The sequence below is a fragment of the Drosophila elegans genome, unplaced genomic scaffold (assembly GCF_018152505.1).
Source record: "Drosophila elegans isolate 14027-0461.03 unplaced genomic scaffold, ASM1815250v1 contig_814, whole genome shotgun sequence".
Lineage (NCBI taxonomy): Eukaryota > Metazoa > Arthropoda > Insecta > Diptera > Drosophilidae > Drosophila > Drosophila elegans.
The window spans coordinates 10,501,568-10,521,675 of NW_024546167.1; the positions used below are offsets into that span (position 1 = coordinate 10,501,568).

A 20,108-nucleotide genomic window follows, 5' to 3' on the forward strand; every position below is an offset into this window, starting at 1 on the left:
GGTCAAGATCAATAAAGTCCCTAATTAGGAGCATGCCGCTGGGCCATAGCCATACCCCATCAAGAGGTGTTAGATTTCCCAGAAGGCCAGTGCAACTTCCTCTGGCCTCAGCAACTCAAAGCGTACTCGTAAATGCGATCCACAAAGTTCCACTCACTCACGATCTCTCGGATCTGTTTCGAACTGCAGTTCGGCGCGATCAGTTCGTGTTTGACGGTCGTTTGCGTAGGAAGCAAGACACGCGACGGATCTCGAGTGTTGAGATGGGTGAATTCTAGATGATAGTGCCTTCGAATAGTGCGCCCAAGCTCTGTCTGCTCTGCGCGATTTATTTATGTGTCATAAAATTAAACGGCAATTATGCGATAAGCCGCCGCCACTACTAATAAATAAGTAAATGCGATTTGCTGTATGCCATTTCCGAGTTTGACTGCAACGCAAGATCGAACGTTTTGGGCTTCGTTTTCGTTTTTCTTTCATTTCTTACTCTACACTTCACGTCGAGGATACGAAAATAGCTGGCGCAGAAAAATGTTTGCTTGTCGCTGAGCAGGAAAGTGGCAAATGTGTCTGAAACAAAAATAAAATTAAATAGCGCAAAAATGTTGAAGTAGCAAAGTTACAAAAAGTCTGCAGGCAAATAGAGCAATATAAAGTGAACGATTCGCAAGAAAAAATGCGTAAAAAGTGTACAAAAAAAATATACGAGCGGAAATCGTAAATGATTTGAAAAAGAAATAATATAAAAAGAAAAGAACAATTAGTGCAGTGCAAATAAAAAGATTATGAATGAAAATACCATGAAATAAGTGCGTGCTTCTCAACGGTCAGAAAAATTAAAATAATAAAAGCAAGAGATCCCAAGTTCAAAGTCGAACGGGATAAAATGTGTCTTTAGTGCTCTTTGTGTGTACTCAGTTCGGTCAATATGCAAATCGGAAATTTTATTAAATGGCCATTGGGCCTGGTCCTCGTCCTGTTGGCCATCCACTGTCAGGCTAAAAAAAATCGAAAACGATTGCAGCAGGGATTCTCGAGTGCCAAGGACCTTCAGGAATATAGTTTGCCGTTCAACGACACCTCCTTGGAGCTCCAGCAGAACATCGTGTCCTGGACAGGAGCTCGCATCGTGAGCGGCGAGAAAAAGAAGAAGTCATCATCCCAATCATCGAGGAGGCACAAAACCAAAAGTGGCCTGATCATTGAAAGTAACATTGCCGACTCGGAATCGATGTTTGCTAATGCCTCCGCGGAATCCGTCACCAAGAAGAAGCCGCCGCAGCGTCGTCGCAACGGAAGATTGCAGAAATCTGGAGGTGGAGGAGGTAAATGTCTATAACTATAGTATGGACGGGGTCTTCTCTAAATATGGTTGCCTGATCGATTGTGCAGCAGTAGAAGTCGCTCGCATTGCTCGCCTTCGGTTTCCTGGTCGCTGGTCGTGTTTCTGCCATATTTGGCCGCTCAAGTTGAAAGAACTTTCATGTGAAAGTTGTGACAGGAGGAAGAGATTCTTTAATTTTTTCTTCACTGAAATTCTATACGTTATTACGTGAGAGGTCCAGTTATGGTCCGGCAATGTTGTTGTTGTTGTCGCCCAGGTCTTCGGCTGTTGGCCCATACATATATAGTTGCCCTGGCCTTGCCTTGCCTTTGTTGTCGTTAGTTGGAAAAAAAACGTAGCTTTTTGTTATGTGAACTTTGCCTATTAGGAATATGAATCGCTTGGACTACTCGAACCAAATGTGAGATGATAGATCTCTGGTTATGGCACCATGAACTCTGGGTTTAAAGGGGAAAACAGGCAAAGTTTACAAGCTTTTGTTTTAAATAGCTGTCATAAGATCCAAATTTCCAAAATATTTAGAGTTTAAGAGAAAAAGCACAAATACTTTAGTTTTTATAAGAATATGACTTTTAGATAAATTCTTGTAGTGCATTAAATTTTTAGTAAAATTTGAACTTATTTTGATGCAATTAGTTTAAAAGAGTTATTATTTTGAATACCTTAAAGGGCTTTAATATTATTTTTTTTATTCGAAATAATTTAATATTCATCGTTATAAAAATCATAACTAAAGTTCTGATGAATATTGGAATTTATTTCAAATAGCATGGGAGCCATGAAAAACTTGAACAAATGAGTTGAGTATAATATATTATCATTATATTTTTAACCTCCTTGTCCATCTCATTAAAAATAATCAAAACATAAACTTCCAAACAAATTACACTCCTACTTTTGTTACAACAATTGGTAAGGCAATTGAACCGATAAACATAGCCAACAAAAGGCGATCAACAAAGATGAATAGAAATACAATATGCTCATGTTTATGTATGGCTAGATGAATTCTATAACCCTTGGAGATTGTCCCCGAGAATGCCTGTGTGTGTGTGTGGGTCTTGGGCACTGGCACTTCAGGGCATTTGTTTGCCGAACACATGACCCCGAACCGCTGAGAAGGAACAGATTGAGGACAACAATAGCGCCAGGCCAGGTTCTGGTGTAATTGTGGTCGATTCCGAGAGGCTTTGGAAGTGGTTGTGGAAGTGTACATAGAAGATGCCGTAACTAGGCACCACCAACAATGGTCGATTGTTAGGCAGCTCGTCCCTGGAGAGGATAATTGATGGAGGCATACACATGCGTATCGCCTTCTGGAATGCCTCACGCGCTAATAGCAACATATGTTTTCCGAATAACACAGAGCCCAGTGCCCAGAACGCAGAACCCACACACATGGCCACGGAAAAGGGTTTATTAAAATATCTTCTCGACTGCCATGGTTATAAAACTTAAGTGGCTTACTGTGTCTATTTATGGCAGACTTTTTGTCGTTAAAATTTGTTTTGAAAGACAACAAAGCGAACGCCAATTGGTTCTGCTACCAAGTTGCTTGTGGAAATATTTGGTCTCATTTTATTTTAAGCTGTCTTATGATAATCACTTCTTAATGCCATAGTGTGGTTAATAGAAATGGCTGATGATTAGCCCAGAAAGATAAGAATTAATATTATGTGAGAAAAGAATTTTGGAGAGACAAAGAAAGGCTATTTTATCTATTTAAAAAACATATTTTTAAAAACATTTCCTACAACATTTTAGGGTATATAAACATTCTTTGATTGACATAGTTTTGCCAGTCCGGAAAACCCAACAATTATAAGATAAAATTTTACCGTAAACTTCAGGAAAATGTTTACCACCTGAAAAAACTCAGACTTGGAGCAACTTTTCAATGAGCAGTCAGTAAAGTGATTTCCCGATGCCTTAATGATTGCAAATCAATTCTAAATCATTCGATTGCAAATCGATTCATTGAAACACTTTTCAACGACAAAGCCTTGAAGACATAAATGCGAATTAATCGGGCAAATTATTGGCCAGTTAAGTCGTATTTATAACGCCCGAACGAGGCGATTGGCATTAATTGATTGATTGGCTTGTTTGGATTAGAGAAAACGAAAGTTTCCCAATGGCGAAATGGGTCACAGATACAGATACACAACCAGATCGGAAAGATACGAATGGATTGACCCACGCTAGTGTTTCCGTTGGGTTTATCATCGGGTTGTTTTCCAATCAAGCGGCCAGATACTTCGACAAACACGCACACTTTATCAGCTCATTAAGTATCTTGTGGATACATTCTGTACAGTGGTAGCCATAAGTCATGGCCAACTCATATCCAGCTGCTGTGTGTTTGCTGTTCGCTGTCGATCGAAAAGTGTTTAAGAAATGCATTCTTCATTGATTTTTCTCTTTCACATTAAGTTTCGTTACGTTTCGTTTCGCCTTGCTTTATTTTTGTTTGTTTCTTGTTAACTGCATTACACAATGCTTAAAGATGAAAAGCGCACTTCAGTTCTCTTCGGGTGCTTCTGGAAATTTAGATTTGTGGGAAAATGTTCAGCGGTCGGCTGCTGCCTGTTGTCATAGAGTTTTATTTGTTTTTAATTTTTTATTGACATGTGAAGTTCGTAAAAGTTGAGTGAACTCTGCTTTATGGTTGCTTTTCTAATGCCAGCGACCGAAGCGTGAAAAGCAAAAGTATTGAACTTGAAGAGGCCCAAAGGAGTTGGTCAAGAGTGTTTGTGAGGAAAAGATGGGTACATTTATGATGAAACTAATGCACTCAAATTATGGAATTTATGCTGCAAATAATGTGATAGGTTGGGAAAATGTTTTATCGAATTTATGATAGAACTGATGAAAGAACTTCAGCTGAATTCTCATGTTATTTTTCATGATCTATGGTTGTTGAGACTTCCCTTGACTGATGAAGTGTTCCCTTTGTAACTCAGACTTGTTTATCGTTTATAAATCTCTCATTCTCACCTGCATTCATTTCATGCCCCTCTCTCCGCGTCCTCGAATTGCCCTTTGTTGTGATAATTTATTTAAATGCACTTTATAGATCGACTGAGTAACACCTGGCCGGGGCAATAATTTGCACTGTCTTAACGGAAATGCACAAAATGATGGATGCAACGGGCAGCTGGCCAGCTAAAAAAATGCAACATTCGATGGTTTCAGCCTACACTCAAAGAAAACACCCCTACACAAATCAACAGAACGGAAGACATGTCAAAACTGAACCAAAACAAAAGGCAGAGCGATGGGAAAACAATTGTTGAACTCATTAATACCAAACAATAGACCGTGGAGCATTGTTCATGTTCTTCGGGTAATTCGATATTGAAACTTAATATATCTTTCAAATAATTCTACCCCAGTCGTTTGAAGTAATCGAGCACTCCAGCAACATTAAACTAGAGTTGAAGACCATTAAAATAGTTTTATGGCCAACAAAACGGAACACGCAAACTAAGAAGCCCATGTAAACAACCCAAAAAAAAAAAACTGGGAGGCGTTTGTAAACAAAACAGTTCTGCGGACCAAACAAAAGGAAGTTTAACACCAAACTCGGCTGACCAACAGACGCCACAAATGATCTATGGAAATTGGAAATTCCTCAACACACAACTCCTAGTATATCAACATGAGCGAATCAAAACGATTCGTAGTTTACACAAGTGGGGGCATTACTCTTCTGGAACTTAATTGTTGGTCCGAGATTTTTTCGATGTTGGTCCATGGGAGAGTACCAGGGAAAAAGAACACAACAACTCCAGGGACTTTGAAGTGGTCTACCCAAAAGTCTTCTATGGTGTTTTCATCCATGTGTGTTTGCATTGGCTATAAATTAATGTTATAGACCAAGTTTTGATAAGACATTGACGCCGTCTGTGCGGCGGCGACTTCGACAAAAACAAAAAAAAAAAACGAACTCGGGATAAAACCAACAACCACAGAGAGAATGATGACGGCCACCGGAACATTTAACGGGTCAGCGGTTGTTGTTATGTGCAGTCACACGTTGGTGGGTCAGAAAATGCTAGATAGGATGGTCATGGGACTGGGACTGGGACTGGGACTGAAATTGGGTGGGGACTAGGGTCCACTTCTAAAGCAAGACCCCTGCACAGAGTGTATAACAAATTCGAAGCTCGTTAGTGCAGACACTTGAGATAAGAAGACGAAGATGGGCGAGCAAGCGAATAAATTGTTTCTAGTCTTCAGATTGTTTTCTTCTGGAAAATATGTGGGTCACTTCGAAAGGGTATTGTGGGGGAAACAGCTGCATCTTTGTTTAGTATCTAAATTATAAAAGAAAACGCAAAAAGTTATGGGCTCTTAAGTAGTGAATAAATAAATATAAAATGATCATAATTATAAGAGCTGTGTTTATTATAATATAGAAACGTGACAATCAATTGTAAACACAAAACAAAATTTTCTATTATTTGAATATATGGCCTAAAGATAAAAATCTAGCTTACTCAAAAAATTTTGGTAAGCTTTAAGCCCTCAAAAATTATCATATTAAATTTCAACTATTTCGTTAGGCAAGTAACTCTAGAAGTAAGGTGAGAATCTATAAAAAATCGTGCTCATGTTGTTCATAATATTTTTGGTGCATAATTTTTACAAGAATATGGATTTTTTTTAAGAATAAAAATAAAAGTTTATTTTTTGTCAGTATGGTGAAATTAAACCATGATATTTTATTATATAAAAAGAGAAAATAAAGTTATACAAACAGATATGATTGTTAGTAGTTTGTCAAAGTGTTATGATTGTTTTATAGGAACCAAACCTTTAGCCATTAGTTATCAGAATGTTCCTCAACATATACAGACAACCTCCCTGCCGTTATCATTCACAAATAAACTTCTTACCCATCTCAACTGTATCGGGGTGTCAACCAATCGCATTTATGTATATCCCCAAATCAACAGGTTGAATGAAACATTTTCATGTTCCGCTTTCTGGGATATCTTTTCTGTCTTTATCAGACTGTTTGTCAATATTTTCGAGACTGATAAACGATCGTCGATCGAATGCCACGGCAACTGTCATTGAACTTCATTGATAAACGCCCTTTGGAGAGACAGGTAAGACTCCGTGGTCTGGAGCAGAGTATCGGTTTGCGATCCAAGTGATAAGCTAAACACATATTCGATATCCCCCAGAGTTACCCGTATCGGTTTTCCATTTCTACCTGTTTCCAGGCGTCGAACGTAATGACCCTATGTCGTGGCAAATATATCAATATCATGCCCCCACACGTCAACACATCCAACTTCCTCCCGCACATCGAATCCCATTCCCATTCCCCGAAACTTTTGGCAGAGATGAAACGCTTTTCGTTTTCTGGGAAGGGAAATCCCTGCTTTCCTTTGCCGGAATCTCTTCTGAACGGAACTGAGGGAAAAACACTTGAAAGTGTTGTGTAAATATAACAGGGAGTAAGTTGGGTGGACTAATTATGCTTTATGTTCGCGTTAAAAGAAGTTCTCTTCGCCTGTCCGCTGAAGAAAATGCTCCAAAATGGCTTTTCTTTGAGGTGATTTTGGTGTTTATCCCCTAAGTAATCTTTCCGATGAAAGCTTCATTAAAAATTAGCTGTCTCTGGTTGATCTTCATGTGGTCTATATCTTTTACCGGAAAATTGCACGGGATGTAGTTTTTATGGATGCAGCTTGGACCACCCAATCGATTGATAAAGTGTAAACACATTTTTGAACTCCAGGAAGTGAATAGTTTCTTTACCTATGTATTTATTATTGAGTGTGAATATTACAATCAAATCATCTCATATTTTTTAAATAAATCTTCAAGTTAAGAAAGCAAATAAACTTTGTTGTGTTATGGGATCATATTATGTTTTAATTAAAATTTAAAATTTCAACTAAATGTTCTGCAAGGCAAAACGTAGTAATCTTTCGGTAAATCCCTTTAAACTCTGAATCATTTATCTGAGAAACAACCAGGCGACCTCCACAAGTATCTCTTGTTGCATCTTTAGCATCACTTGTCTGTATCTTATGTAAATTTACAAATTCGCCGACACTCAGCGACAAGTTTTCGCCAATCTATTTTGAATGTGGTAGACGATGGACGAGTGAAGGCGCAACGGTGGCTCATCCATCAGCGGACTGGGCTCAGTCTATGGAGAAAATGGGCATATTTGAAGGGGGAAACAAGCTGACAGACAGCTGCCGAAACGTGCCCCCGGACATGAGTCACGCATAGAGTGTGAAAATCTTGGGGCATCCACCTGAAAATTGCAGTAACGCCCACTCAAATTTTCCGCAAAACTTATGCTGCACTTGAGTAATGGCAAACGGAGAAATACCTTTTTCCACACACGTTTAAAATGCCAAAATCAAGTTGGAGCGACTGAGAAGCTAATGAAACGACAAAACAAATTGTCTGCAGACACGCGTTGCCAACACGCTGAAAGCTTATAGAATCAGGTTCAGGTTTGGATTGGGATTCCAATTCGGAGTCGTATTCGGGATTCGTATTCGGGTTCAGGTTCAAGTGGATGGCTGTCGACTGCCGTTGGCGGCCTGTCTTTCTGGCTTACAGCCTCTGACAGCTCGAAAGAATTGAAACATTTTGGCATTGCCATTGATTAGTGTTCTAAATAGCCAAGCTGGCCAAGACCAATCAATGAGAAATTGACGCATTGCATGCAAAGTGGCCGGCAGAATCCGATTCGATTCAGTGCGATATTCGAGCCTTTTGGGGATCGGGATCAGAAAAGTCGACCGACTCGTCGCGACACGACGCCCGACAAATTGCTTAATTAATGCGACTCGAAGGCTATTTGTTGCTGAAACCAGTTATTGGCATTTCTTTAATGAAAAATTCGAGTTTACCCTTTGCTATTTCTTTTTTTAACGCTAAAATTGTTTCGACTGAGGTCGGTATGTTATAATTGTATTGCGGTTTTTTTGGCATCCTTGAAATAATATTTATATGCTTTTTTAGTTGCTTGCCAAAATTTTCGAAAGAGAACCGCATGAGTTTAATCAAATTATAAAATATTTTGCTGGAATGTTTTTTCAATGCTTTAAGTGCATAACAACACAATTTAACGAACGGTTCAACTTAATTAAGCTAGTTTTGTCTATAAGATATAATAGACATTAAATTGCTATAAATGTCTTGCTATATTCCTCAAAGTGTTCTATTTTTTGCAATCACTCGCAAGCGTAACCATATTGAATTTGCGATTTGCTTAACCAAAATTGTTAGTTTAATAATCAACGTCGCATTGGCTTAACAGTTACTCCACTCAATTTGGCTCTTAAATTTCTCAAGCTTCAACTTAGGCGATAATTCCGCCGCAGCTTGTTCAATAAAATCTTTAATTGCCACTCAAATGGCAACATTTTTTGTGACGCAGACGCGACAGGATAAAGGCTTATCAAATGGCAAAGCCAAAGCCAAAACACAAGCCTGGTCAGAGGAAAAACTGAGGCAAAACTGGTTGGATGAGTAAGGCAGCAACAAGGCGATAAAAATTTGTAGTCAAAATGAGAGATACGAATCGTCAACAGCGTGAGGCGACATGCAACGTAAACAAGCCAAATTAATGCAATTTCTTCAATCTATGAACAATTAACTCCAGCTCCTCGAGTGGAAAAACCAAGGAACGGGTGCTGTGGAGCTAACAATTGGCCAACTTAAGTCGGTGGCCAAAACAGCGGCGGCGCCATCAAATGGCTCAAATGGCGCCTGCAGCGCGATCGTGGGTTGACTTCCCCATGACTTGGTCGGCGCCTTTTTACAACCAAAACCAACACGCTTACGGACCATGTGCTAATTAAATAGTTTACAAGTCAACTCTGATTGCCAGGAAGGTTGGCAGCCGCCCGGTTTGGTCGCCGCCAAAAACTCCGCCAGAGATTTATGTATTAAAGTTTGTCCAAAACATCGATTCGGGGCGTTTCAAAGTTTTTTTTATTACAAAACCCGAATGCGACAGCTCTCTTGCGGGTAAATGATTTGTTTATTGCCGATCGCGTACAGCGTGTGCCATTAATGGCTGCCATTTCGAATTAATAGCAACCAATGCCTACGGATGACCGGACGACCCAGTTAATGTCTGATTTAACTGCCGGTTAGGTCGTTAAAATAGACAACACGACATTAAACATGCTCGTAATGCAGTTATGGGTGGTCTAATAAAATCGTTCAAAGGATTTTCAAGGTTTGCCAATTAAATCATAAAAAATTGTGAAATTGGAATCACAGATATAACATTGTTTGGTCCGATTTCTCAATTACATGTTAGGTTTTAACGTGGGTTGAATTGTTCTTTCAGAAATATTTACTTTATCCATATCGTGACTCAAAACACTTTGGTGCAATTTTTAGGCAATTTTAGTTTAAATTGGACTGCAAAACAAAAATGCCAATTTTATACTATTTTTTCTTGCGAAAATTCTATGGTATTTATTTATAAACTTTAACGATGAAAATTCTTCTAGTAAACAAGAAATCTTTCAAAGTGCTTAACTCTGTGTCAGAGGGTTGTATATTGCTTTAGGTAAGCCACACAAAAGCAAAAGACTGTTATAATAATCTGATGTCATCTCGCATTCAAACTTAATTCATATTTTTTCGTTTCCTTTTTTGTGCAGCCAAAGAATGCCACAACTCCACTTGGACTTCCTGTAGTTTCCCTTTTCTGCACTTGGCTTTCCTATAGTCCAATGGCTGAGACATAATCTCAGTCTGTCTAGACAGACGACAATGTCGGCGACAAAACTTGTCAGTCCCTCTCCACTTGTGGAAAAGATGACTCAGACGCATACTTTATAAATTTAATTATGACATTACTTATTATGCGACTTGCGCCTTCGCCTGTCCGCAGAAAATACAAAAAAACACACCAAGATATTAATAAAATCTGACAGCTAATGACAAATTAACAGTGCACAAGCGAAAATCTGAAAGTGATTCCAAAAAAACCGCCCGAAAGAGAAGTGTGGGCGACTCGTGTCTCCACGAGGGGCTTTGCCAGATATCGGATATCACAAAGCTCACCCAAGGCCCACTCAGGCGTAACTAATGAGTGCGATATGAGAGGAGACCCCAAAAACACCAAAAACCCCAAAACCTAACCGATGAGATCTCGTTTGCGCATGCGCAGCAGTCGTAGCATTCCATGCAGTGTTGGTTAACGGACGTGGGGCAAACATTGACTCGAACCGAAGCTGAAAATGCATTTCGAGTGATTGGCAAACACACGGTGGGGGCCATTTGTCCACCTTTCCCATCTAATGGTGGCAATGCTTTTTGGCTAATGGTTAAATGGGCCTTTCGACGCCTTTTCATGCACTTTTTTTTTCGTGCATTGATTGCAAGTGGCCGATAAGAGCTTTTGACTCATAAATCGTGATAATTATCTCAGCGCACAAGTGCAGCAAAGGTGGGTTCACCTTAAACGTCTCAAATGTTTTCATGATTTCGTGGGACTTATTAAATTATTAAGTGAACCACTACACGAAAAGATTTTGCAGGTAGCTTACACAATTCTGATTCCCGATTAGATAAAAGTAGCCAGCCTTTTTGGCACTCGGCCAAAACAAGTCGCTTAATTAAGAGCCAACAGCTTAATGGCTGTCCGGAAATTCCTTTATGTCATTATCTTTTTTTTGGATGGCGTAAAAATAAAATTATTATCGAATCAACTAAAATTAAAAGTAATATGTTTAGTTAGCTGAAAAGTTAAACATTAGGTTTTGAAGCTCTGACAATATTTGGTAGAAGTTCTACATATTTTATTGTATTGGATATAAGACATTCTTTTACTGAGGCAGTTCTTGGTTATATATTTAAGGAATTAGATCAAATCCGAATGTGGCAAATTCTACACCTATTGGGGAATTTCACACACACAAGGTTTTGGGTAAACAATTTCCTTTCCTTTCGCAACCAAAGTTTAAATCAAACATCCGCCGTGTTGAAAGGCGAATGGAACTGCAGGGCTTAAGAACTTTTCACCACCTGGTGTGGCAGGCAGGTGACAATTCCAGTCGAACTTTTACGATGTTCGCTGGGCGGGTTGCCAGAACGTATCGTATCTTGAGGGGCGTGGAGGGGCGGTACTGGTTCTTTGGGTACTTGAAAAATTAATGTACCCGGTCGGTGTTGGCAGCCAAACGCTTGACTTGTCCTCTGAGGTTCGGGAAAAATGCATAGACAAATGTCAAATATTTATTGAAAATAAACAAGACTGGCTAACAAACCGACTGACAAACAAGACGACAACGGATGGACATCGTCATGGACACGACCAAGACGGAAGATGGCAGATGGACAGGGGGTTGCGTCAACAGATTTCCAAGAAAAGAAATAAAATGGAGTGGAGGTGGAGGTGGCAGCAGCAGCAGCAGCAGCAGCAGGGGCATGGGGCATCAAACTGACCAGAACTGAAGATGTTTGGTCATGCATCAGTGCAGCGCAGCGTTAAAAGCCGGGAAACAGTGGGAACCGAACGGGTTAAGATTGGAGCTGCCGCCAAGTGGATGGACTCACGGATGGATGGATCGTTGGTTGGTTGGTTAGTTGGCTGTTGGGTTAGTTTGGATATCTTGGCTGCTAGACGGATGCCGAGTTCTTGTCGGGTCCCGTCAGTGGGTGCTTCAAAAGCTGCTGACCGATGGTGAGAAGAACACATGCTTTTCTGTCTGTCCAACTCTTTCTCCAGCTACCGGCTTTTCCCGACGTCTTCAAGAGGCATCCCATCCAGTCCGAGTTCTACCGAGATCCCGATGTTTTGAAAAAATATTTATCCATGCGCGGTCTGAAGCGACGAGCCGATCGCGATGATGATGTTCATCATGGGACAATGTGGTCGATGACTCCGCTGGGTTATGCAAGTAATGCTTGATTTGGTATTGAAGACTGGTAGCTGCCACTCAATGGTCGTTCGTCGTTTGTTGTTGTTTGGATGACTCACAAAATGTGTGGGTGATGCAATTATGGGGAAATGGTGTTTGAAAAGCCATGCAGTTTCCCATTTCAGCGTGACAAATGTTGGAATAACTTATTTTTATCTCTTAATTCAGGAGAGGTAAATAAATTCAGTTATTTTAAAGCCTATTTTTGTTTGCTAATAATCCAATATTCAAGATTTTAAATTAATTAAGGGTTTAAATATATAAAATACGCAAAGTTGTATCTATTATATCATTTTTAAAAACATGTATGGTATGGTAAATTTTAAAATAGGATTAAATTATTAAGCTTTTATTCATGATATATTTAAAACCAGAAGCCACCCAAAATTGTAATTTTATTTTTAATTTAAAATAATTAACAAGCTTCACGGAAATATCGTTGTGTTTAAGTATTTGTATTTATATGGCCACATTGTCCATTGTTATCGATATTTATCTTATCGTTTTTGTATCGGTATCGGTATTGTTTGCCATCCCTGTTCTTGAGCACATGTCTTCCTAGAAAACTTAAGCCTATAAAAGTGCGAAGCTGAAATCATAATTGCAGTGCAGTTAAAACTCCTAACCGTTTCCAAACAGAGAAATTCTTCGAGGCACGTGCTTCTGGAAGTTGAAAGCATTTCAATGTTCTGCATTTCATTCATATCGACATGGCGCACACGGTACAGAAATATTTCCACTATTTTTGGACGGGCTGCCGGGGATTTGGCTATCTGGTGCCCCATGGGGCCCAGCCATTCTTGTTTTCCTTCTGGCCAATTATGCACACAAACAGACAGCTGGAGGTAAAAATTACAGAGAACGGGGCAGCGTCGCTCCTCCATTTCCAGCCGCTTATTAAGTCGTTGCAATGCAACTTCAAAGATGGCAATGGAAATTAACCAATTGCTGGCACAGAGAGACAAGCTGCTGTTAGGGTAATCTCTAGTTAGTCAGCAATTGGAGTGCTTCCTGTCAGAGCGAAATTCTCCAGTCCAATCAATTCTACCGACATACTGTTTTGCATAACCAAATTGCCTTCAACATGCATATAAATAATGAATTTCGGTAGCTAAAAAAAGTCATATAAAATCGTACGAAGAATAAACCAAAAAAGGAGCCGTGACGAGAGCAAACTTTATGCCTTTTGACAGTCCGCTGCCGAAAATGAAAATGAAGGAGTGAAGGCAGTTCGATGGATGGTCTCGGGAAAGTAATCAAAATTGTGGCCATAAATAGGTCTCACCCGAGATGGAGACTCTTGTGAGAAGCTGTTTTTTTTTTGGCAAACGGCTCAATTATAAAAACGACACGGAAAAAGAGTCGAAACCCAAAGGTGAAGTCAAAATAACAACATAAAGGAGGAGAAGCTCTTAAAATTAATGAAATATTTAAATTAACTTAAAAAAAACAAAATTAATCGAAAGAAATTAAGATTTGTCAATTTAAATAGGGACGAGAACACCTGCAAGTCTGAAAATTGTATATAAGTAAAGACCTACCCGAATTAAACTCCATTAGATAATATTTTTAACCTCAATAATCCATCTAACGAGATATTAAATGTATGAAATTGATCAACTGAGCAAATCTTATTTGTTGTTTAAAGTTGGCTGATAAAAGCTCTCATTCAAAATATCAAATATATAAACATTTTACAAACACACAATATACTAAACAAGGAAACAGTTAAACAGTTATCCAGTTATGTCGTTTAAATGAAAAAACTAAACATTTTTTCATACTTAAGACTTGCGTTAAGTAAACCAATTAATTTCCACAAATCAAAACAAATTTCGTTTGTTAACACCAAAGTATTTTCAAAAAAAAACTAATACCCTCAGTCACCAATAATTGACTCCAGACATGCCAGCCAATAATAATCTGAAATATAGTTATGAGAGTATCACTTTCACTTTGAAAACTAAGAAATGAGAAATCTAGGCTTACCCAAAAAATTGATTTAAAGCGATTCAAACAAATGCCTTGAAGTCAAAGCTTAAAACAAGAAAACACTGCTCTGGGCAAAGTTCAGGCACAAAGTGTTAAAAGCGTGAAAGAAAAACTTATCGACAGCTGTCAAAATGGCCCCAACTCAAGAGGAAACCGGCAAATGGCATTTAAATGTTTTGACAAATGACAAATTTGCGGTAGCCAAAAGCAGAAAAAATAAGAGAGAAGTTAAATAACTGGCGACTTGGGGCTGTATGGAGGTGGCCTTTTCAACGGCTGCCCGGCACCTGAACATTTTCAGAGTTATGTCTGGGCCCCTTGGCTCCCGATCCGCCCCTCAAATGTATTCACGTTTTGCAGCGCTGACAGCTTAAGTGAGAAAAGTATTGCTGATTAAATGTTTTGACAAATTAAATGCGCCACTAAAACACTAAAATATTTATTTGTACATTAAAAAAAAGTTGTATAAAAGCTGAGATTATAAAAATCCCCTATTTAAAGTTCAAATAAAGGAATTTTGGACAGAAGAAATTTTAATTTGAATTAAAGCCACTAGCTTGAGAAGTATGGCAATTGACTAAAATAAATAACTAAGTTTCTTAAACCAATTCTTATGTCCATACATTCCATATTTATCTTTGAAATATTTTTGTACTTAACTCATTGCTTTTTTCAGCCTCCACTTAACCTATTGAAACTTCACATTCAAGTTTCCATGCAAAACTTTTCTCATTCAACCAAAAAGTTTGCTGTTGATCCTTCCCTATAACTTATATGCCATTTTCCTGCAATTACGTCAACATTTTTGTCTTGTTCGCAAAACTTTTGTGTTGACAATTGCCAAAAAAAGCTGGTCAAAAGGAAACAACAGCAAACAGCAGCCGACTGCAATTTGGAGCTACCAAAAACATGCAAATGGCATACCAGGTCAACATCTGCGCCCCAACTACAACTTAAACTGCAGGCTGCTGCTGCTGTTGGTCAGCGATAAAGTTTATCTCGAAAGTTGCCCAGCTTTTGGTTATCTGCGCCCCGTGAGATACTTGTACATTTTTCATTCATTTCAGTCAGCCAGCCAGGCAACCAATCAATAATTCTCATGGCACAAAGTTCAGAGCAATCCAGAGCAGCTGCCCGAGGAGGTGATTTATTGGCAATGTTGTCTTGAGGGCTTGTTCTCGACTTGTTTCGGTTTGAGCAATTTAATTGATTGGCCTGGGAAAAACTGTCAGAATTTGAATAATGAAGTTGGGAAGGGGATACGCAGATCCCTGGGGAAGCCAATTGAAACTTAACGATTTAGATTCAATACAATATTAAGTTAAGTGACCTCTTCAATGTCTTAATAATCTACAATTGATATATCTTATTTTCAGTTGAACGAAACCTGAATATATTTGAAGCAAAACTATCTATATACTATTTTTACTAAAATATATTAAGTAGAAAGAAAGCAGAAACATGGCCAGCAGTTCGAGGGTTCCACAATCAAAGGAGTCGCAGCTGAAATCGTTTAAAACCCAGCTAAAAGCCGATGTTCGCAACATGTTGGTGAACTTTGAGGAAATCATGAAGCTGGCTAGCCGAGAAAATACCAGTCAAATCTGTAAGGTCACACAATGCGAACAGGATGCTCTGGAAATGCAAGTGCGTGCGGCCAATATGGTTCGCGCAGGAGAATCCCTGATGAAAATGGTGAACGACCTCAAGGAATTCCATATTCTCTACGATTTTCCCGCCATCAACAAGACTGTCAAGAAGATGTCGGAGTTGTGTAGTGCCAAGCAAATCGAAATTGATGAAAAGCTAGCGATAATAGCTGAAGACATGAAAGAAGAACTGTCCGATCTGGAGGAGGAGTACTACAGCACCTCACTAAAGTATCCCTAGGAATTTCGAGTGATTTCTGTTCAATTCATTCTAAATGCTTTGCATAAATGACTTTGTATCTTCGAAAAAAAATAAACCGGTTAAATAAGTTAAACAACTACAAGTTACTATATGTTACCTCATGAGTAAATAATATAATGTATTTAAGTAGTAATATGAGAAAGAGGAACAACTGTGTTTAATGCTAATTTAAAAGCTTTAAGTTTCAATGCGAAACAGTTTCTCCAGTGGCTTTTTAGTTAAGTAAAATAATTTGCAACTAAATAAGTGAATATTTACTGTTATTTACAAAAATTAAACTTAATTTTCGTTCGTAGATATTTTTTAATCATTTTAATCACTTTTTTTAAATATATATCGTATTTTACTCCACTTCCAGCCCTTCGATTGCTTAAAACGGACGACTTGTACTCATCTGGTGGATCCGGAGGCCTCTATCCACCGCTTTTCAATGTGGTACCCCGTGCTCAGATCTCGGTGAATGCCACATGTGGCCAGAACGGAGCTGAGGAGTACTGCAAACAGGTCGGGGCCAAGCCGTGTGGAATCTGCAATGCCCACTCCTCGGATCGGGCCAAGCAGCGCTCCATTCAGTCGCTGATCTCGACGGGCTCCGGATCTGACGAAGGCTGGTGGCAATCACCGACGCTTCAGGGTGGCCGGCAGTTTGAGTACGTGACCATCTTACTGGATCTGAAGCAGGTAAGTCCAGCCTAGTCCAAATGGAGTCCCATCTCAGGGCTGTCATCTAACCCATCTGAAATTGGCCGGGATAAGCTCTTGTGACAGACGAGCTGTGATCCAGTTTGTAATTAAGCCGCTGAGTTGTCACTCATTTACAAGCGATTTAACGCCAGCTCCATGATCCATCGCGGTACATGCCTCGGCCTGTCTCATTGGAACTTTGAAATATGATCTTCGCGGGGCTCGGACTGGCACCGAAACCCGTTTGATGCCCAGTCAGTTCTAATACTCAAAATGGCAAACATAAATTCGTTTTGATGGAGTTTTGATTAAGTCATATTGGTTTACATACTGTTATTTTTATTGCGACTTTTCCCTGCAAGCAATCGGCTTTCATTTCCGGTGTTGTTTTGGATGGGGAACATGTCTTATGAGGTTAATAAGGTTAATTTGATGTTTAAATAACACACATGCAGTATGACAAATATAATTATTATTTTTTTTATTTTACCTTTTTATAACTGAAAATTTAAAAGCTCTATTTAAACTAAAGTAATTTAAAAACTATATTTAATTTAAAAAAATTAAATTTTTATATAAAATAAATGTATTTGAGAAAATCAAAAATTACTAAAATAAATAAAAGAGTTCTTTGAAAAGCTACAATATTCCACAATATCTTATCACACATACATTTTTTAAAAATGTCTATTATATTTAGAAATAAATACAAAAATAATTAAATAAATAATTAAATAAAATAGTTTAATAACAAACATACCCACAATCCTAATATGTAAGATATTCGATGGCCCTAGCAGATAGTACAAATTTGAGGACTTAAAAATTCCACTTGTCTTACCATATTTAAAATTTACCAAAGGGATTTTTACACGAGAAAATTACATTAACATTTTTTTCAAAGTTTATTCTAAACACAAATTTAAACTAGTTGCCCAATTAAAATAGCATAGACCTCCCAGAAGGTGTCTGTTACCATATTTTATTTCACACTTGCGGCGGATCTTTAAATCTCGATTGGGTGCTAATCGCTCGCGGTAGTGTTAATTGGAATTTCAAAGTGTGCACTGCACCAGAATCAGAATCCGAATCCGATCGACCCGCTATTGGCCAATAATGTGCTGAAAACGGAGAGGAAATGAAACGGAAAATGTATATCATCTGTTTAGCATCAGCCGACACAAAGTTGACATTTCAAGTGCGGCTTGCACTCGAGTCTTCCCTCAGATATTTCCAATGTTTTGATATAATTCCATCGGTGCCTCATGCCTTATGCCATATGCCATATGCCATATACCACGGGACCGGACCATTCCGACACACAAAGATTGCTGGCCCAAGACCAAGGCAAAGGCATTGAGGGTGCACTTAATTAAAACGAGAAGCAGCCAAGGAGAGGAGCATTATATCCACAGACTGGAAGTGATTTAAAATTAAAAACATTGTTTTTGCATATGCCTTAAAGTATGAAAGATTTATGACAGCCATGCGCTGCTCTCCGAGTTTATTAATAAATTCCTGCACGTCTTCCATACAAAGGGGCAACTTCATACAGAAGTATTTAAATTGGTCTCTTCACTTAATTAATTCTGACAATACCTATTTCTAGTTGCCAAACAGAATGCCAAATATAAATCACAAAACCTTTTATGGCATCTGCCTAACTCTTTGTATATGTCAACCGCTTGGCCGTTTTTTTTTTAACGCAATTGTGTGGCATGGACTACATTTTTGGCCAGACAACGAACACAAAATGTATGGGTTCCCATGATTTTCCAGATATGGACACAGCGGATGTCGAAGAAACGAAGTCAAATGAGGGGCATGTGTCAAAATTTACACGCTCTCATTGCGTTGATTTGCTTGAGTGACAAAGAATATTCAGAGCTGTCAGGGTTTTGTAAAAAAAATCTTTTTCTCTTGCTTGATTTTGTTTCACTCCAGGTTTTTTAAAAAGTTGTAACATGAAATTTCAATAATAAATTGCTATTTTTTATTTAAAATGCATGCAGACTTAGCCTTAGCAGAACCTTAATTAAAACCATTTAGCTTCGGTTTGTTATTTGTTTAAAATTCAAACATAACTTAACTAATAAAGAATACCTTTACTCAGATTTTAATTACTTATGTGACAGGTATTTAAAATAAATTAAATAAGAAATTGCAATTTTGTACTTAAAACGCATGCATTCATACCCTAACCAGTAATGAACATTTTTACTCAGCTTTTAATTTGTTTGCTCATTTCTTTGAACATTTTTCCAAGCACTTTTCACAGCTGCTGGCTGTCCCCTTCAATAAGCATCGACACTATAAATTGTCCCCCAACAAGTTCACTAATTAGCTATCTCCACAATTAAGTGTGTTGTGTGATTTGGCTGTGAACATATCCTATGCATTTGTCACAACTATTTAGAAACACATTAGAGAGATATCGTCTCTGTTTGTTGCCCAATGTCAAGCCAACCGAAACAGAACACAATTTATGACCTCAGACGAAACTTGACATTGACGTTGGTTGTCTGGGGCGACAAAATCTTATGGGACTTCCAGACTTCGACGGATTTCTCCACCGCGGCGTGGATTTTAACAATTAGACTAATCGAGTGATTTACAACAACAACGGATAGGAACGAGATGGAACGACAGGCGTGTGTCAACGATTTGACAGCTTAAAATATTTCTATCTGCGCTGGGAAAAAGGCGACAGACTGCGGTCCTCCAGTCCTCGCAGACTGGTCAGAACCATAGAGAACCAGAGATTGTCCGTCTATATGTCTATATGTCTCTTTGTCAGCCAGGCAGTCAGCCATCCAGTCTGTCAGTTTGCCAGTAAGCAGTCTGTCAGCCTGTCTGTTCGTACAACAATGTCTAGATTTATGCTTGAATGGCTTTGGGGCGCGCGTGACTAATTGAAAGTCTAGCGAGAATTCGAGGAACAACTCAGCCAGTGGCTCCAAAACTGTGACGGCCATATAATGTTTTGAAAAGGAAAGCACTTTCTGTTTGAATATAAATCATAAGATAATCGCCTGAAAGATTATTAAGAAGGAATATATATATTATTACATATCTATTATTTTTCCAAAAAATAATGTAATAATGAATTATTGTAATGTAATAATTTTTTAAATGACAATTTGATTAAGAATATTTGGCGAGGCTTTTGCAATTGTTTTTTTAAGTTAAATTGGATTTATAAATTTTAATTCAAAAAACACTGCAAAATTAAATTTGTTTTAAGAATTAAA

At 38.5% G+C, this 20,108-nt stretch overlaps 2 protein-coding genes across 5 annotated transcripts in view; both read left to right on the forward strand.

The window, feature by feature from the left end:
* Positions 1 to 216: 216 nt before the first annotated feature.
* LOC108138781 (laminin subunit alpha-1) overlaps positions 217 to 20,108 on the forward strand; it is a 73,316-nt gene continuing 53,424 nt past the window's right edge. For all 3 annotated transcript variants that reach the window (XM_017261252.2, XM_017261253.1, XM_017261254.2), the window contains exons 1-2: positions 217 to 1,325; positions 16,532 to 16,854. In XM_017261252.2, coding sequence (XP_017116741.1) covers positions 929 to 1,325; positions 16,532 to 16,854 — 720 coding nt within the window. In that variant the 5' untranslated portion in view covers positions 217 to 928. The remainder of the gene's footprint in view (positions 1,326 to 16,531; positions 16,855 to 20,108) is intronic.
* LOC108138782 (mediator of RNA polymerase II transcription subunit 22) lies at positions 12,812 to 16,246 on the forward strand. Of its 2 annotated transcripts, none has more exons than XM_041710604.1 (2): positions 12,812 to 12,992; positions 15,639 to 16,246. In XM_041710604.1, exon 2 carries the CDS (start codon positions 15,724 to 15,726, stop codon positions 16,150 to 16,152), a length of 429 nt encoding a protein of 142 aa, XP_041566538.1. In that variant the 5' UTR covers positions 12,812 to 12,992; positions 15,639 to 15,723; the 3' UTR covers positions 16,153 to 16,246. The 2 variants fall into 2 exon arrangements, with proteins under 2 accessions (XP_041566538.1, XP_017116746.1); XM_017261257.2 differs by lacking the exon at positions 12,812 to 12,992 and adding an exon at positions 15,493 to 15,582.

Bases quoted from the DNA above. Each gene is read 5' to 3' on its own strand.
- LOC108138782 (XM_041710604.1), top strand. From the start codon at position 15,724: ATGGCCAGCAGTTCGAGGGTTCCACAATCAAAGGAGTCGCAGCTGAAA.